Source organism: Crocodylus siamensis, chromosome 7 (genome assembly GCF_052110815.1).
Source record: "Crocodylus siamensis isolate JL-2025a chromosome 7, ASM5211081v1, whole genome shotgun sequence".
Lineage (NCBI taxonomy): Eukaryota > Metazoa > Chordata > Crocodylia > Crocodylidae > Crocodylus > Crocodylus siamensis.
In genome coordinates this window covers 21,181,274-21,199,574 of record NC_143401.1, presented here as the reverse complement: position 1 = coordinate 21,199,574, position 18,301 = coordinate 21,181,274, and the positions used below count along the sequence as shown (strand labels likewise).

Sequence of the window (18,301 nt, the reverse complement as noted above, 5' to 3'; positions counted from 1 at the left end):
AGATACACAGTTAAGGTTTTAAGGTAAGGAATGGGAGCATAGTAATACAGCCCTTTCTTCTCCTGACATCATTTTGCATGAGGTTAAATGGCCTTTCTAGTGTTTTTTTATGCACTTACGGTTTACATTCAGAGTCTGTCTGCTGCCCTCTGGCTATCTGAGAACAAGCATCTGCTGCTCACATAAAGCCCCCTCTCGTGGCCTTTCACTTCTTCAAAGAGGGCAGAGTATAATTAATAAGCACTGGAAGTTTAATAGGCAAGTGAGGCAGTGAAATTCTGAGATCTATGCAGGGTCAGCCAGAAATATAGGAGTTAAAGGAGGGGAGACCCAGGGCAACAATCTGCTAGTTCTCAAATTGATTAGCAGGGTCTGTTTCTGTTTGGGATGTTAGTGGTACTTGACAGGGAATGACGCTGGGCTGCACATCTTAGAGGGTTGGTGCTAGTTGGGAAACAAGCAGGAAAAACTGTCCAGTCAATAGTTACAGACCTGAAGGGCAGACAGAGAGAACAGCAAGTCTTACCATCAGCACAGCTTAGCACAGCTGATGGTCCGGGAGAACCCTCTTTGAGTGCAGCAAGGTAACTGCAGCCCTTTGCACCCTCCCCTGGCACCCAGTGCATAGGATGCTGGTTTCGGTACCTGCCCAGTGAAGAGCAGACTTGCTTGAGCAATGAAAGTGCACTGCCGCTGTGGTTTTCAGAGACGTTTCACTTGCGATGGGGCTGTGCTGCTGCAAGGACTGGAAGGGCTGCTCTCAGGAACCCAAAGGTAACTTTGCTTTTCAAAGGTTGTACAGGAAGCTCACTAGCAGTTAAGACCGGTTCCCCTCCTCCACCCCCTACTCCACCACTCGCCCTTTGACAAGCTGTTTTGTACAAAATAATTGCTTTTGGAATAGCATTACCTTGCTGCTTCGCTAACCCCCACCGTCCTTGCAAAGACTCTTCTCTGTGAAGTTCGGTTTTAATGTCTTGATGTCCACTTCAGTTGGGACAGAGTCATTCCTTTTGTTTTTCCTTTTTACCATAACTCCGAGCTGCATAAGCAATGTTATTTGGCTGCTGTGCTGAACCCTTGCTAAGTGCCAGCTTCTGAACTGGAACAAGCAATTGGGAGATGCTGGCTGAAGGTGGGAGGAGGCAGTTGTTACTTTCATTTTCTATGATCTCGGGGTCAATTGGCATTAATGTATGACATGAATTTCGCAGCTTCTGAGTCCAGGATGCAATCCATGTTCTGCATATTTGCTTATGGGTCAAAACTGAGGATTAAAGTTTGGAGTCTTCATATTATTCCTCGTCCAGTCCTACCTACCTTAGCCCGGTTTGAATGTGACATAGGTTTCAGCAGCACAAGATGTGGAGAACTGAGCTGGTTTTCCATATTTTCTGATCCCCTCAAATCCCTTGAAAAGTCCAGTTATATCTAATTGGTGCATAAAACAGCAGTAGTATTATATCTCTGTTGGTGTGAATTGCATTTAGAATACAACTTGATTTTTCTTCTTTTTCCCAACTGCAAAGTGAATCCTGACAAACTGTGAACTACACCCTAAAGGGTCACATCCAATGAACTGCATTTCCCATTTCTTTCCATTTATGTCCTGTAAGACTTACACTTCCTGAAGATTCAGACTTCTAAGGGCTTCACGTGGCAGCTATGGTCTCCTCCAAGCAAAAGTCCTAAATGGTCTCAAATCCTGTATCCCCCTAAGGATCATAAGTGCTTTCTGAATGCTCGTCTATCCATCAGGACTGGAACTAGATATTTTTTTTAGCAAAGATAGAAAGCGATGGCTGTTTCAATTTATCAGTGCCTTTTTGGACTACTTACAGAGACACTAACACCGATTTTATAGCTGTATTTATATAGTGAAAAGAGCAGTGAGATTTGGCATCTAAACAGTTAATATAGCTATTGAGATTTCTTTTCATTGACTTTTTGAGATTGAAAAATGTCTTTCTGACAAGAAAGAAAACTTCACAAGAAAACTATCTTTTTAATGAAGATTTTGGAGATTTGTTGAAAAAAATAATAATGTGGGTAGAATTCATAAGAAAGCCCAAAATATTTTAGCTTTTTGGTAGTTGAAATGACATTTTTTATTTCTGAGCCACTGAATATCAAAATGTTGGTGGTTCATATTAGAAATCAAAAAGTGTTCCCTTTCTTTAAAAGTGTCCACAGTAAATGAAATACTCATTTACTTTTCAGCTTTATCCTTCTAAGTCATCATTTTAGCTGTTGTAGGTTGCTAAAAGGCTTTTGTTTTATTTTATCTTTTCGTTCTTAAAGTAAAATAGAAATATTAGTATAGAAATGTTTGGCTTCTATATATATATCGCACTACAGTATCACTCCAGTGAGTTGTATATTAGTGTATGGATGTTACTTTAAATTAAATAAATGGTATTATATGAAAAACAAAGCTAAATGAAGGAAGTACCAATATCATGAGGTGATATCTATCAAATCAGCTACTGTATAAAGTGGATTTGCACTGCAATAATTAGAACCAGGTGAATAACAATATATCTCCCTCCAACCTCTCAAATGGGAGCTCAAAGTCAAGGAGTGTCACATCAGAATGACCATAAACCTTGTTAAAATTAACTCAGAAGCACTGGACACAATTAACTCAATTTTAGGAGTGACTGTCCCTTGTGGAGGGTACCCAAATCAGGCCCAGGATGAGACCTCTTACATTCTTTTCTGGAGATGGGCCCAATCCAAAATGCCAGCTCCATGCAACCCTGAGCTCTGCATCTTAATTAAGGGAAGGTTTGAACCCAGGGGCCAAAATCTCTGGCCCTAGTTATGCCAGTGTGAATCCAGAGTCATTCTACTGACTTTGGTTAAGTTACTCAACTTTTATGCTGGGGTGATACCAGAATTCCAGCTCTGGGTCTCCAAAGGGCCCCCATGGCCCACCACACCACTCCCTTTCTGAGTTTTCCACCTTCTTTTAATATAGTGGTAGTCAGTGATCCTCCTGGATCATGGTGTATGCATGAAGGCCACACCAGACCTTCAATGCATATGCCTGGGCAGGAGTATTTTTGGAGGAGTGAAGGCTGCCCAGATCTGCCATTTTCCATTTAAGCCACTGAGACAGAATCTGAAGACCAGATGTTTGGTGCCTTCATGGCTGTAATTGTATAAGTGCCTGGGAATTGAACCCAGGTCTCCTGCCTGGTAGACAAAGTTTCTTCCCCTGGACCACAGAGTACTCCTTTTTTTAAAAAGAGAGAGCATTTTAGCTAACACATTTCTTTGAGGTTCTGACATACGAAGTGCGGGTGTCAGAGCACCATTAAGCCTGCCACACGTTTCTGCCAAATGGAGATGAAAGACCAGCATTAAGTTGTGCTTTATATATATAGAGTCACCTAACCAATCAGAGTTCTCAAAGTGAGTATACAGTACTCTCACAAATTCAGGGATTTCTTTCAAGCCTAGCCCACTAAAGGCCCTGCCACAGGTTAGCTTTTATTTTGAAAATATCCTTGGTTGTACCTTCTTCATGATCTAAACCTTTCTCACTTTAACAATTCTTTTAGGCTGTGTCAAGGGCACCATCAATTCCAGTTTGCTGCCCAATATTGATTGTGGACAAATGAGATTTTTACAAAACTGAAGACTGACCCATGCTTTGCTACTGTGTCGACCCACCCTAAGAAGAGCTGCATGGCCTGGATAGGTTCCATCTCTGTCTGCACTGGGGAGAGGCTTGACTTACAGTGCTGTGATCCATATTTTGAATCTAGGCATTTGAAGATGGATTCTCTCTCAGCATTTTGGTGTAACCATTTAGGAATCTTAAGTAATCTTTAGGATTTCAGATCTCTCCACAACATGGGGGTGCTGGCAGCTGGGTTTATATAATACACACAGGTGTATCTATATGAGATGTTTACTGCAGTTGCCTACGTAGCTCTAGAGAAAACATCTCGGCATCTACACATGCAGCCCTATTAGTCTGCAGAAAACTAATACACTCTGCAGCAAGGCAGTACTTGTATTTCCAAGTACTACCCTGTTGTTTTTCTTGTGCACAGCACAAGTTTTTTCATGCACAGTAATGCATGTGCAGAAGCTGACCCACCTGGTTGGGGCATGAGGGTGCTTCAGTGCAGGGGCTGCCTGTGGGCTAGCCCTGCTCTAAAGCACCCTCATGCCACAGTCACCCCTTTGCAGCAAGTTGAGCTGGGTCAGAGCATTCCCTGGCTGGCAGGCTGCCCCTACCCAGTCCCCCTGCCAGCCAAGTCTGCTCTGACCCTGATCAACATGCTGCAGCCCCATGGAGCAATAAATTCCAGCGTTATATGTCCTAGAGTATATTGCTTTGAATGAACTGCACATGTCGATGCGCCCACAAAAAAACTGGTTCTCATCTTCCATGTTGCTTTTACACCATTGTATCTCTTTGGCCTCAGGGGAGGGAGGTTCTCTTTGCTGCTGCTGCTGTGGCAGCACAATCTGTCAGGAAGTCTTTCTGTTGCTGGCAAATGCCTTCAGAGCTTGCTTTGTGCTACTGCTCCTTTGGCCTTTTGCCCATGTACTTCAACAGATATAGTTCATTGGTGAGCTACGAGAATCTTTGGGGTAGATGTAGGTGGGTGGGTATGGCTTGGAGTCAGGGAGCTAATGGTTGGGCTTCTGCTTCATCCTACCAGCTTTTGCCTTAGCAAAAAGGATATCTGGGCCTGACATGTCAGGCACAGACAGGATTGGCCTGAGAGTAGATTACTATTCTTAGGGAGCAGTTTTATGCAGAACAAACCATATGATTATCTATGGTCTCCAGGATACTGGAATAGCAAGAGACCAGTATGGAAATTTTCTTTGGCCTAAAATGGTTGTGAACAAACTTATTGTGCTTGCCTTGTATATCAGAAGGGAGAAGAGACCTAAAAGTGCTCTTGGTTGAATGGGAACCTCTTCAATGGAAAAGCTGTAAAGTAGAAATAAGTAACACACATAATTTTCGGCAGTAGTTATATGATTGGCTTTGTCCTGCTGGGCAGAGGCACTGAAACATCCCTATAGCCTATCCAGTACCAGGATGTGGGTTTGGACAGTTTGGCCACTGTTGTCAATAAAAATGATGGTAAGCCTTTCTTTTTCACAGGAATTTGAGTGAAAAACTACTGTTCACCCTTTCAGTAATACTGCTGGTTTGTAGTCCATCACTGATTTCCTTCAGCCAGCCATTCTCCCAAGTTTATTAATTTTATTTAATCACCTTCATTCCATTCTCTGTTTTTTTAGCAGCTGCTGTTCACTTATGGTGGTTATAGAAACATGTATGTTACAGGGTGTTGCAAATATTTCCCTGTAAGTGACTTTCCAGTGGAGTAATATAACGATGGACATCAGCAAATATTCCCTTTGCCACCATTAAATTAGTCATCAGTTTGCTCCTCATTAACCTCACTAGGAGATCTTCAGTGCTTTCACTGTCATAGAAACAAGCCCAGGTGAATTGACAAGTAAGTATGAGTTCCAAGCCCTGGCAGGCATGAGGGAGTCCTTCCAGGTTTGCAGACAGCTGTCATATGACCATTGGGCTTTAACAAGGATTAAAGTGGTGCTGCTGATATTTATAATTTCTCTGCATCGTGTGTTTAAGAAGGTGCAAAGTCCTGAGAGGGACTGGAAAGAGAAGCACAAGAGAAGACTGCGAAGAGTAGCACAATGAGGGACTGGGGTTTATTTGAAGAACTAAAGATAACGGGGGTTTCCAAAGAGAAGCTGTAATTTGAGGTAGGGAGAGGGGTGAGCAGCAGGGAAAGCTCTTAAAATAATAAATTTATCCCTTCAAAGAATGAGGGGCTTCTAATACTGGCACAGAGAAGACAAGAAAATGGTATTTAGCAAACATTATTATTACTAATTATTTTAGACTTTAACATCTTCTGGCTAGTGATCTCAAGATACTGTGCAAACACCAACTTGAGTCTCCTTGTATTACTCTAATAAATTAAGGATTAAATCTATCCTAAATGACAAATTTGGGAAGTTTCTGTCTCTTTTGCTCTTTTTCTTGCTTTTTCTTCTTATTTTCCAGATTCTTTTTGCAGCTTTCCTAGTTCTCATAAAGAAACTTTCTAACCAAACATTGTTAAATGCTGGCTGTGATTTTACTCATTTGGCTCTTCCTTGGAGAGTCTGCTAGACTATGCTGAGCTGTAGCATAAAGGAGTGTACAGTAGTTGCAATTTGGGGTCTGGCAGGGAGAAGGTATAGGCATGGATCTCTGTCACATTGCAACATCATTTCTTTCATAGGAGATGTTAGTTTTGCCTTTGCTTAGTGGGACCTATGCCCTTTTAGTACAGCTTATACTTATAGTAGAGGGGCACATTCCACACTATTAAATAAAGTTACTCATTTCAGGAGCTAATTCATTTGTGATAACGGTGAGAATTGGATAGTTTTGTGGCAGTTTTCTGATTTGATAATTTACGTGCATATCTGTTTTTTCAATGACAGTCTTGTGTTCCAGGAGCTTTGTATTACACTACTACAAAATCAGTCATTTCTTTTTAAGGTGCTTTCATCTGGAAGGAAAAAAATGCAGTATGTTTTGGAGGTTATGGTTAGTGCTAAAGTCTAGCTTTAGGGTTAGACTTAGGGTTAGACACACAGGCCCCCCAAAAGAGACTCCATGGGCTTTGAGACTACATTAACCCTTTCACAGCTGCTACCACATTAAGGTTTTTACAGCCACTATTTGTATGCAGATGAGTGGCATCTTTAAGAGGGTTACCATTATACTTAGTACAGTGGCCATGTGGGTCTGTCAGTTGGCAGCCTGGCATGGCCAAACTGCTCTGGTCAGAGATGTCTGGGAGAGTCCTTCAGTGCCACAGAGGCATGTTGTGTGGTGGCCCAAGAAGGATTTCCAGCCATAATTCCAGGCCAAAACGAGTTCCTTAGTGGAGCCATTTTACTTAGTACAGTGGCTGGGGAGCCATCAGTTGGCAGCCTGGCACGAACAAACCGCGCTTTGGGCCAGGCAAGACTCTGGTCAGAGATGTCCGGGAGAGTCCCCCAGTGCTACAGCATCATGTTGTGGGGTGGCTTAAAAAAGATTTATACCCACAATCTCAGCCCAAAAGCCAGGTCCTTATTCAAGCCCATATACTTAGTAAAGCTGGGGGCTGTTAGTTGGCAGCCTGGCAGGAGCAAGCTGCTCTTTGGGCTGGGCAAGTCTCTGGTCAGAGATGTCCAGGAGAGTCCCCTGGTACCACAGAGTCATGGTGTGGGTTGGGCCAAGAAGGATTTTCAACCATTAACCCAACCGAATCCGGTTCCTTATTCCAGCCCATATACTTAGCACAATGGGTATAGGGGGACTGTCAGTTGGTAACATGAGACACGCAAACCACACTTTGGGCTGGGCAAGACTCTGGTCAGAGAGGTCTAGGAGAGTTCCCCAGTGCCACAGAGACATGGTGTGGGGTGGCCCAAGACAGATTTCTAGACATAATCCCAGTCCAATACCAGTTCCCTATTTGAGCCTGTATCCTTAGTACAGAGCCTGGCACAACCAAACCATCACTGTTCTTTGGGACAGTCCCCAGTGGCATCGACAGGAAATCTGGGGTGGCCCAAGAAGTATTTTGCCCCATATTCCCATCCTAAGCTGGTCTTCATTTAGAGCTCTGTACTTGATGCAGGGTATTATTTTACATATTAATTAGTAAATATGCATAGCTAATGAAATTCTCTCTCTAGGAAGTATAATTCATTAATAACAAGCTTTTACTAGGTATGGATTAGCTTTGAAAAAAGAAACCAGGAATAAGAAATAAGGAACCGGAAATAAACAACCAATAGTTTTCTCATAAGCCTCATAATTTTCTCACACTCAGCACAACCCCCTCCCCACCCCCTCTCTGTGTCCAGGGTACAGAAGTAACTAGCTTATGCTCTGGTTGATAACTGAGGCACTCATCAAGGGAAACCCTAACTGTTGTCTGGAAAATCTACCTGTGAGGTTTTGTTTTAACAAGAACAAATACTGACCTTTATCCTAATGTAGGTGGAGCCATATCTACATCAATGGGATATAAAAGTACTGTTAACCTTTATGGTTGCTATTACTTACGTAGGGAAGAGGAAGGGTATTAACCAATATCATTTCAAAGACATCACATGGTTGCTCGTATGTTCAGGCTTTCGCTGAGTCACAGTGCATGTTCTGGAAATAATTCTGAAAGTTGCTGATTATTTGCTAAAATGAGCTGGTCAGAAATTTTTCATCAAAACGATTTTTTTTTGTATGAGAACCTGATTTCTCATGAGAAGGTTGTTGTTTTTTCTGCTCAGGGTTTCTGAAATTAGGAAAAATAAGAACTTTTTTATATTAACTTTCCATAATTCAAAAAAAAAATGTTATGGGTATTTTCTTCCTAGAAAATAACACCTTTTTTGGATTGGGCCCAAAATGTGTATCACTGGGGGTGCATCTGCATGTGCATATTAATGCAACACAATGAACTCCAGCACATATCACAGTGCAGTTTATTGCTCCTGGGCAGTGCATTTACACATGCACCTGGGACCATAGCATGTTGAGCTGGGGTGTACCAGCCCCAGCTGGCAGGGGACCTGGGGGGTCAACCTGTCAGCCCGGGGCCAGGGCAGGAGTAACCTTTGGGCCCTAGGCAAACAAATTATGCACCTAGTTGTTTTGCATATGGCAGCAGCAGCAGCCATCACTGGGGCTTGGAGCTGCAAAGTTCAGCCATAGAAGCAAAAAGGAGCCAAGTGGCATGGCAGTGGTACTGCTGTGGCAAAATAAGCACAACTGGGCCCCTTCTTCACTTAGAGCCCTAGGCATGTGCCTAGTTTGCCTATGCATTAATGCAGCCCTGCCTGGGGCTGCTCTGACCCTGTTCAGTATGCTGCAGAGGGGCTGGCTGGGGCATGAGGGTGCTCCAGTGCAGGGCTAGTTGGTAGGCAGCCCCACACTGAAGCACCCCTGTGCCCCAGTCAGCTGCATCAGCATTTATATATGCGGTGCTGTGGAGTAAAAAACTGCAGCAGAATAGTACTTGTATTTACAAGTAGTACGTACCTTGTTGCAGGGTACATTAGTTTCCTGTGACCTTATGGCTAGGGTCAGACATTCAAAAAACCTTAGCCTGAATTGATTCAATCTTTGCAGGTTAGTCTAACCTGGCTAGGCTAAATCAGTTTGTAACTGTACAAACATCCCAGACTTGCAAACACATGCCTGCAGTGGCTCAGGCTAGAATCTGGGGCGTGCTAGAGCAGCCCTGCCTTCCCTTACATAGCACTGAATTGTGGGGTGCATGGCCACTGGTGCAGGCCCTGGCAGGATGCTCTGATTAGCCCAGCAGAGAATTGATAACAGTGTTTATCACTCCTAACTCAGTGTTTATCACCCCATTAAGAAAACAAGAGGGACATGACTAGCTACCTGTTGATTCTGCCTTTATCCCAGACCTTAGCCACGATGTGGTCTGCTAGCTAATACACAGACACCTCTCAGCAAGGCAGAGGGGAGGGGGGAATTCCTGCTTAGCAGGGTGTAGTGAGGGGGAGGGAGGGGAGCAGTCTGCAGTCTCTGCTGGAGCTGCAGCCAGGGAGCAGAGAGTCCCACCCAGTCCAGAAAGCATGCCAGGATGCTGGGGGTGTCTGGTTTAACTTAAACCAGCAAGGAGTCTGGGACAGACATTGCATAAACCGGTTTGACCCAAATCAGTTAAGTCTGATACTACATTCAACCAGGTTTTTCTCAAATCAGTTTCAGCCATTTTCAAACTGGTTTATTTATGTGCACTGAAAATGTGTTGTGTTACAGGTTTGAACCAGTTTACGTGTAATGTCAGTAGGACTGCACATGTAGAAACCATGAGGTTTACTGTAGAGCTAATTAGTCAACTCTGCAGTAAACATCTCATGTAGATGCTCCTTGAGTCTGGTATAGATAGGAATAGGATAGAAATGCCTCACAGTTTTATCAGTATACTGACAATATCTGCACTTCTGTGGCTGAGGACAGTTACATGAGGCAGAAAATAAGGATAGGCTGGTGAGATCAGCAGAGCAGAAAGCCATAGTCTATAGAGAAGTGGGAAATGCTGAAGGAGGAAATGGGGGTGTGGCTTTGTGGAGAGTAGATGTACAAGCATGATGAATATATACTGGCTGTTTTCTTTGACTGTGACACTTGCATACTGGCTTCTTTTGCATGTAGACAGTCCAAATGCATTGTGGATGAACATCCATTTACTTTCTGCTAGGTTTAACTCAGGCACAACAGAAACTTATACCTGAAGACTTGATAATGTGTCCACCAAATCTAGAACCTCTGGTTTGTTCAATTAGTTGTAACTGATAGACTCAAATTACTTGCTAATCTGATTTCAGCCTCTCACTTTGCACAGGCTTATGGAGAGAGCATTGACACCTGCAATGACAGTTCTTCTACCTTCTGTTACAATCTCACATTGCCAGAGCTAAGTGTCTTTAATAAGAGTAATGCAAGTTGGTTGCCCCCAGCTCCACCTTGCCCTTTCTGAGTTTCATTTTTCTGTTTTGATAATATCTACTTAAGTGTTTTTTTAATCCCTTCCTCTCATTTTTCTTAAAGGTAATGGTCATGTTGGTCTGAAACCTATGTTACATTGTCCTAGGCCCTCAGCTGATATAAGATAGTATATTTACATTGACTAAAAGAGGGATGTACAACTTATGCTAGTTAAAGGTCTGGCTCATTAGATTTCTAAAAAGGTCCCTGTCTTCCCAAGTGTTCCACTTGATTTAAAGTTAGAAAAATCCAGATTTTAAGGGCCTGATATTTTTGTCATAGAACAAGTAAAACCCTACACCCATAACTCAAGCAAGAGTGCAAATTAGCATAAACCCAGTTAAATGTGCCCTGGTCCTGGGTTTTAAAATAGAGATTTAAAGGGGCCAGGTCTGGGGCCATGCTTTCTGTTAAATGAAATCTTGTACCACAAATCTGTATATGAAGAATTCTCCTCAGCGCATCCCATACATCCTGCACTCGTTCAGCCCTGAAGAGATCCAAGAATATCTAAAGAACTGGAAGAACAGAACTACTGTGTAAGGCAGTGGTCTCCAACCTTTTTAAGGTGAAAATCACTTTTTGAAGTAAAGGGCAACCCAGGATCTACTGTGCTCCACCCCCCTCCTTACCCAGCAGGTGACCAAATGGGGTGTGAGATGGAGCACCTGGTGTGGGGAGGGAGGGTGGCTCCTGCCACTGTGTGCACCTCGGGAAGACATGGGGGGCGTGTGCTCTGCAGATCTAGGAGGGGAGACCAGGCACTGGGCTGGGCTGCACTTGGGGCTGGTGGCAGTAATTCTGAAAGGAGGGGTTGGAGGGGCTACAGTGAATTTTGGGGTGGCTGCAGCCCCCCCATAGCCTCCTCCCAGTGGTGCCACTGCCCACCCTGAGCGCAGCCCAGCTCAGGACCTTCCACTGGGGAGAGCTCAGCCCGCCTCCCCCTGCACAGATCTGGGGGACACATGCCCCCCATGCCTTCCTGAGGTGCGCATAGTGGTAGGAGTCGTGCCCCAGGCCCAGCCCCGCTCCCACTTCATCCCCACCCCTGCTGCAGCCACTGGAAGCCCGTGGCTGGGCTGCCTTGTGGCCTTACTGCTGCCCTGCGTTTGAGGGGAATAAGCCCCATTAGCTCCCCACTTCTGCTGCCTATGCCTGAGAAGCACATGTCGCTCTGATCTATGGGCAAGGCGGCTGCCACTGCATTCTGGGCTTTGCACCCCGAGCGGCTGCAGTGGGGCTCGGGACACAAAGCACAGCATGCAGCAGCAGCCACCTCGCCCTGGACATGGATCGGGGTGAAGGCACGTGCCCTTCGGGCCTCCGCCACAGTGCTTGCAGTGACAGGAGCCCCCCCGTGCACCTGGATGAAATACCCAGGCTCCGACCCACCCTTGGTCTGGCTCCCTTGGGGTCCCACTTACCCAGTGGCAAGGGGCAAGGAGGGGGATTGTCCCACTCATCTGGCCTGGCCCCAGTGGCAGGGGGTGCAGCTCATCCTAGGCACGTGTGTCCTGCTGCTCCTGGATTGCGTCCCAGCTGCTTCCCACATGTGTCCCGCCACTTCCTATCGCAGGGCCTCTGACAGCGAATCTCAATCTGGGGAGGGGTGCTGAGCCTCCCCTCCTCCCCCAGACTGAGATCAACTGTCAGAGGCTCCCTGATTGACCAGTCAATCCCAATCGACCGGTTGGTGACCGCTGCTCTAAAGATAATACCAGTACCCAGTTCTCATATTTTGCCATTCATCAGTAGATGTTAATGTGCATTGCAAAGAAGATTGGTATCATTAGTCCAGTTTTTCAAAGGGGAAATTGAAGCAGAAGACAGTGAAGGGACTTGCTGTAGGTTAGTAAGCAGGCTGGGGTAGATGTGAGGTTCTGCTGTGATTTCTATGCCCTCTTTACAAATATTTAGTTTGTACAAAAATAAAATTTAGATCATAGATATAAATTGTGCTCCATGAAAGAATTCTTAATGGAAATAAATTATTATTCGTATATGATCCTCTCCCAGATCTCAGCCTCCAACATAATTACTTCATTTGTTTGCTCTCTGTCATCAACTCTCATAGATATTTTACTTTGATATTTTACTTTGTACTTGGAGGGCAATCAGAGTTACACAGGTTTTAGAGTTCTCATTTCAAAGAGATAAACACAGCCTGATAAGGACTTGATACAGATATAAATGAAAGGCTTCACCGAGATTAAGTTGTTTTGCAATACTAACCTCTTCCTAGGCTTTGGCTTCACCTATGCATCCAGAAAAGTCGGACTGGAAGGGACCTCAGGAGGTTATCTAGTCTAACTCCTTCAGTAAAATGTATGTTCATATTCAAGTATAGACATTATTCAGATGATTTGTATTGAGTGTCGGGTTTCAGTGGGCACATCTACATGTGAAATTAATTTGATTGAATAAACTGTGGCACAGTTCATGTCACAGTTTATTGTTCCCGGATGTGTGCCCAGGACCTTAGCGCATTGAGCCAGGTTGGAGCAGCCCCAGCTAGCAGGGGATTCAGAGGGTCAGCCCACCAGCTTGGGGTTGCTCTAACCTGGCTCAGCGTGCTGCAGGGGGCATGGCTGGGGCATGATGGTGCTTCAGTGCAGGGCCCTGACACACCTCGCACTGAAGCACCCTCGTGCCCCGGTGAGGCCCATAGGCGTCTACATGTGTGTTGCGGCTCACTAAATTATGTTGCCATAGGATAGTACTTGTGTTGACAGGTACTAACCTATGGTGGCATTTATTAGTTTCCTAATAGGGTCACACATGTAGATGTTGAGACTTTATTGTGGAGCTAATTAGTCAGCTCCGCAGTAAATGTCTCATGTAGATAAAACCAGTTTGTTATTAGTCAGCATATATGGCATGTCTTTAGTTTGATTTGACAGGACTTTCTGCGATAGCCTGGTAGGGACCGTGTTAATAGCTGCATCTTGTGCCATGTTAACTACATCACTATTAACTACTTGTATTACTGTAGGACCTAGAAGCCCTGCTTGAGATCAGAGCCTGACTATGCTATGCGGTTAACGCAATCCTATATCACTTTATGCAGTCAAATGGCACTTACCCAGTACTTATCCTTACACGCAGTTTGTAATCCCTTCCATGTACAGTGTGGACATGCCAATATCCACATGGCTACTCAGAATGCACAGGAAGCTGTGCTCTGGCTAAGCAGGTATGCAGCTCTATGCATACCTGGGTAAGCTTAACTCCTGAAGCTATAGCCAGAAAGAAAACAAAGAGTTGGGGTGAGGAGGACCCTATAATGTTCTACTTTGTGAGGCTGGGAAGTGGGAGATGCAGCATCTAGGTTGGGCTTGGCAACATTTTTGGGCAGGATGCCAAAAACACCTGCAACCTTGACTTGTAAGATGTTGGCATGCCAGAGGCAGATGGTATGGCAGCCATGAGGGCCCCAATCCTTGTTGTGGCACCATAGCTCTGGCCTCTTTCCCACTGTCCGCCCTGAGGTGCACATGCCAAGCAAAATACCTTTGTGTGCCATGCTCTGGCACCCATGTCTGCGGTTGCCTACCTCTGATCTAGGTTTTCCTCAGCCAGAAAGAGCTCAAACCTACATCTTCTGCTGCCCAGCACAGTCCTCTAACCTCTCAGCACAGGTTAGACATTATTTAGTAGGGCTGTGCAAAACTTCGGTCCCTGATTCGCTTCAGCGGAGATTTGGCCTGATTCAATGGCTGAATGTCTGAATCCGAATCAAATCAGGAGACCCTTTAACCTCTGTGAATCAAATTGGAACTGTCTGAATCGCTTCAGAGAGATTCAGAAAGATGCAGCGATTCAGATATAGACACAGCTTTAAATGTTTTTTTCTACATACTTCAAGGTACCAGGCAGCTCATGAATGCTGCAGTGGTGGGGTGGATGGAGCATCCCACAGGAGTGCGGGGGGCTCCACAGCATGTTTGGCAGCAGAAGTGAACCAGAAGCACTCCTGGTCCACTTTCAGGTTACCGGGGGTCACGCAGCCCCCGTTCCCCCCCTGCGGTCCTCCACTTTGGTGATTGGTGCCTCCTGGGTCTGGGGGGGAACCTGGGGTTCCCCCACGGCTGATGGCTTAGTGGGGAGGGACTGGCACACTCGGCAGCAGACCTGCAAGTGGACTGGAAGTACTTTTGGTCCACTTATGGGTTCGCTGCCGAGCACATCGGGGGGCCTCCCACGTTCCTGTGGGACACTCCATTTGCCCCAGCATTACAGAGTTCATGAGCCATGCCTGGTACCCTGAGGCATGTAGAAGAAAGATTGAAAGCTGTGTCTATGGCCGAATCGCTGATTCTCCAAATCATCATTGAATCTTCAGATTTGGCTGAATTGAATCAGGGACAGTGATCCGAATCAACTAATTGAATCACTGTCCCCAATTCAGACTGAATCCAAATCTGAATTGAATATGGCCTGTTTTGCACACCCCTATTATTTAGTATCCTCTCCAGCCCTTCTCTTGAAGCTGAGCCACTGCACCTTGCTGTTACTATTCATTGCAGAAAAAAATAGTTGGAAAGTTCCTTTCTCTGGTTACAATGTCAGGACATATGCATGTCCAATGTGCATACATAGAGCTGCGTGTCTGTTTGGTCAGAGTGAAGCCTACAGAGCATGCTCAATAGCTACAAGGATGCTTATCTACAGTGCATTCATAATAGGATTGCTAGCTGTGTGTAAGTGTCCAAAATGGTTGTTACATGGCTGGGTAAGTGCTATGTGGGTGTATAAAGTAAAATACTTTGCCCATAGAAGCAGGTTTTGCCCCAAAGAGGTTACAGTCACAGAATTATAGAAATGCTGGGTTGGAAGGGGACATGAGAGACAGTCTAGTTCATCCCCCTGCTCAAAGCAGGACCAAGTATACTTGGACCATCCCTACCAGGCATTTCTCTAACTTGTTCCTGAAAATCTCCAGTGGCAAGAATTCTGCAGCTTCCCTTCATGGCTTTTTCCAGTATTTAACTATCTTGATAGCTCGAAAGTTCTTCCTAATTTCTGCCACAGCAAAATATACCAGTTACTCAATGTTTTATCCTTTGTGGGTCAGCAAAAACTCTGGGGCTAGAGACAGACATTCAAAAAGCCTGAGCCTGAATTAATTCAATCTTTGCAGGTTAGTCTAACCTGGCTAGGCTGAACCTGTTTGCAAGTGCATAGGCATGCTGTCTGGACTGAGGAAATGCAAGCACATGCCTGCAGTGGCTCAGGCTAGAAGCTGGGGGTGCTAGAGCAGCCCTCCCTTCCTTTCTAGAATGCTGAGCTGGGTGAGGGAGCATGGCCAGGCCCGGGCAGGGTGCTCTGATTAAGGGGGGGGTTCCCCCCCTCACTGCTCCTGACCAGTGAGAGAGCCAGCAGAGAATTGATAACATACCATTTAACACCCACAACAAGAAAACAAAGGCCTCTCTCATCAGTTCAAGCTCTTTTAAACAACTTTTTCCAAGGAAGGAATGGAGGGACATTACCAGCTGACCTGCTGATTAGCTCTGAAAAGCCCTAAGTGGATACTGTCCTGTCTGCCTTTGTCCTATTTGCCATACACAGATGCCGCTCAGCATTAGCTAGCATACCACATGCTGGCTATGGTCTGTGCTGTGGGAGATGGGGTTGTGGGGGGTGGGGATCCCTGCTTGAGCAGTGAGTGGAGGGAGGGCAGGGGGAAGCCAGGCAGACCCTGCTGTGCCTTCAGTCTCCATTGGAGCTCCAGCTAGGGAGCAGATGGGTAGGCCCAGCCCTGCTCTGGAGCAGACAGCCTAGCCCAGGGCTGTAACTTCATAAATCTGGCATGTATGGGACCTAGCAGCTGCTGGAAATTTGAAATTGTTGGATTTTTGAATGAGTAAGACTGGGGCTAGGGAAGGGGCGTGGCGTGGTGCAGCCCAGTGGCTGCAAGCAGGTGGCGTTGGCTGCTCCTGGGTCTGCAGCAGGGAGCAAAGCGGAGGAAACTGTAAGTTGGTGCAGGGCATGGGGCAGGTGTGCGGGGCGTGCCCCATGCCCCACATCCACTTAACAGTTCCCTTTGCTTTACTCCCTGCTGCAGACCCAGGAGCAGCCAACGCCACCTCCCTGCTGTGCCAGATTTTTGAGAATTCCAGAGTTTTGTGTGCCGGATTTGTGAGGTTATACCGTACTACATTCAACCATAGATTCATAGATTGTTAGGGGCTGGAAGGGACTTAGTAAGATCATCAGGTCCAGCCCCCTTGCACTAGTTAGGTGACCCGAGCAAGGTGACTGTCCAGTCTCCTCTTGAAGATTTCCAGGGTAGCTGATTGCACCACCTCTGGAGGGAGCTTATTCCACAGTCTGGACACCCTGACTGTGAAGAAGTTTTTTCTGAAGGCTGAAATGGTCTTCCAGGAGTTTGTAGCCATTACTCCTGGTTTTCTCCAAGGGCGCTCTGATGAACAGTTGTTTGCCAAGCCCTTGATGTATTCCCCTGATGTAGCAGTAAGTGGCTACCAAGTCCCCTCTCAGCCTTCTCTTTTTAGACTGAAGAGGTCCATGTGCCTCAGCCTTTCCTCCTATGGCTTGCCTTGCAAGTCTCTGATCATATGAGAGGCTCTTCTCAAGCTTTTCCACTTCTTTGTTGAAGTGTGGTGCCTAGAACTGGATGTAGTACTCCAACTACAGTCTCACCAGTGCTGAGTAAAGCTGAAGAATCACCTCCTTGGTTTTGCTTGAGATGCATGCCAGAGTATTGTTTGCCCTGCTGGCTATAGTATCATACTGGCTCATATTCATCCTACAGTCTATTATTACCCATAGATCTCTTTCAGTTGTGATGCTAGTCAGTTTGATACCACTGAGCCTGTACGTTTGTTGGGGATTGTTTGCCCCCAGGTGGACCACTTTATACTTCTCAATGTTGAACTTCATCAGGTTCCAGTCTGCCTAACTTGCCAGCCTGTCTAGGTCCACCTGTATCTGCAGCCTATCTTCAAGTGTAAACCAGGTTTATGTCAAACTGGTTTTGGCCATTTTCAAACTGGTTTATGTGCAGTGAATGTCTGTTCTGTTACAGTTTTAAACTAGTTTCTGATCACTTAAACTGGTTTATGTGTAATCTCTATCGCTAGCCCTGATCTCCAAACTCTTTATAACAGTCTTGTATGTACTTCGAGATTGTTACCACATGTCCACTCCATCTTTTCTTTTCTATACGAACTATACTGAGCTTTTGCAATCTTTCCTCATAGGTCGTATTTTCTAAAATAAAACTGAAAGCGTTGTTAGGAGGTTATATAGTCCAACCCCTGTACAAGGCAGGAAGATTCTTGTTTAAATCATCCCAAACAAGTATTTGTCTAACCTGCACTTAACTTCCAGTGATAGAAATTTTACAACCTCTCTGCAAAATCTGTTTCAGCACTTAACAACCTCCAAAGTTAGAAAGTTCTTCTGAATATGCAATCTAAATTTCCCTACTTGTAAGTCCTTTCTTCTCCTGTCCTTAAATGACACAGAGACAACCTGATTGCCATTTTCTTTATAGCAACCTGTTTCATATTTGAAAATTATCATCAAATCCCCCCTCAGTCTTCTCCAAACTAAATAATCCCAGTTTTTCCAATCTTTACTCATGTCAATTTTTCTAGACCTCTAATCTTTCCTGTTCTCTTATGGACTCTTCTTAGTTTGCCTACATCATTCTTAAAGTGCAGTGCCCTGAACTGGATACAGTTCTCTGGCTGAGGACTT

The 18,301-nt window shown here is 45.2% G+C and overlaps 1 protein-coding gene across 3 annotated transcripts in view; it reads left to right on the top strand.

Moving 5' to 3' along the window:
* The window catches only part of ARHGAP22 (Rho GTPase activating protein 22), a 306,841-nt gene that overhangs the window by 111,713 nt on the left and 176,827 nt on the right, over positions 1–18,301 (top strand). Inside the window, exon 1 of one of the 3 annotated variants that reach the window (XM_090057611.1) lies at positions 444–774. The exons of the other annotated variants lie outside the window; for them this stretch is intronic. Coding sequence (XP_089913737.1) covers positions 723–774 — 52 coding nt within the window. The 5' untranslated portion in view covers positions 444–722. Of the gene's footprint in view, positions 1–443; positions 775–18,301 lie in introns of those variants that run through there. 3 annotated transcript variants of the gene reach the window in all.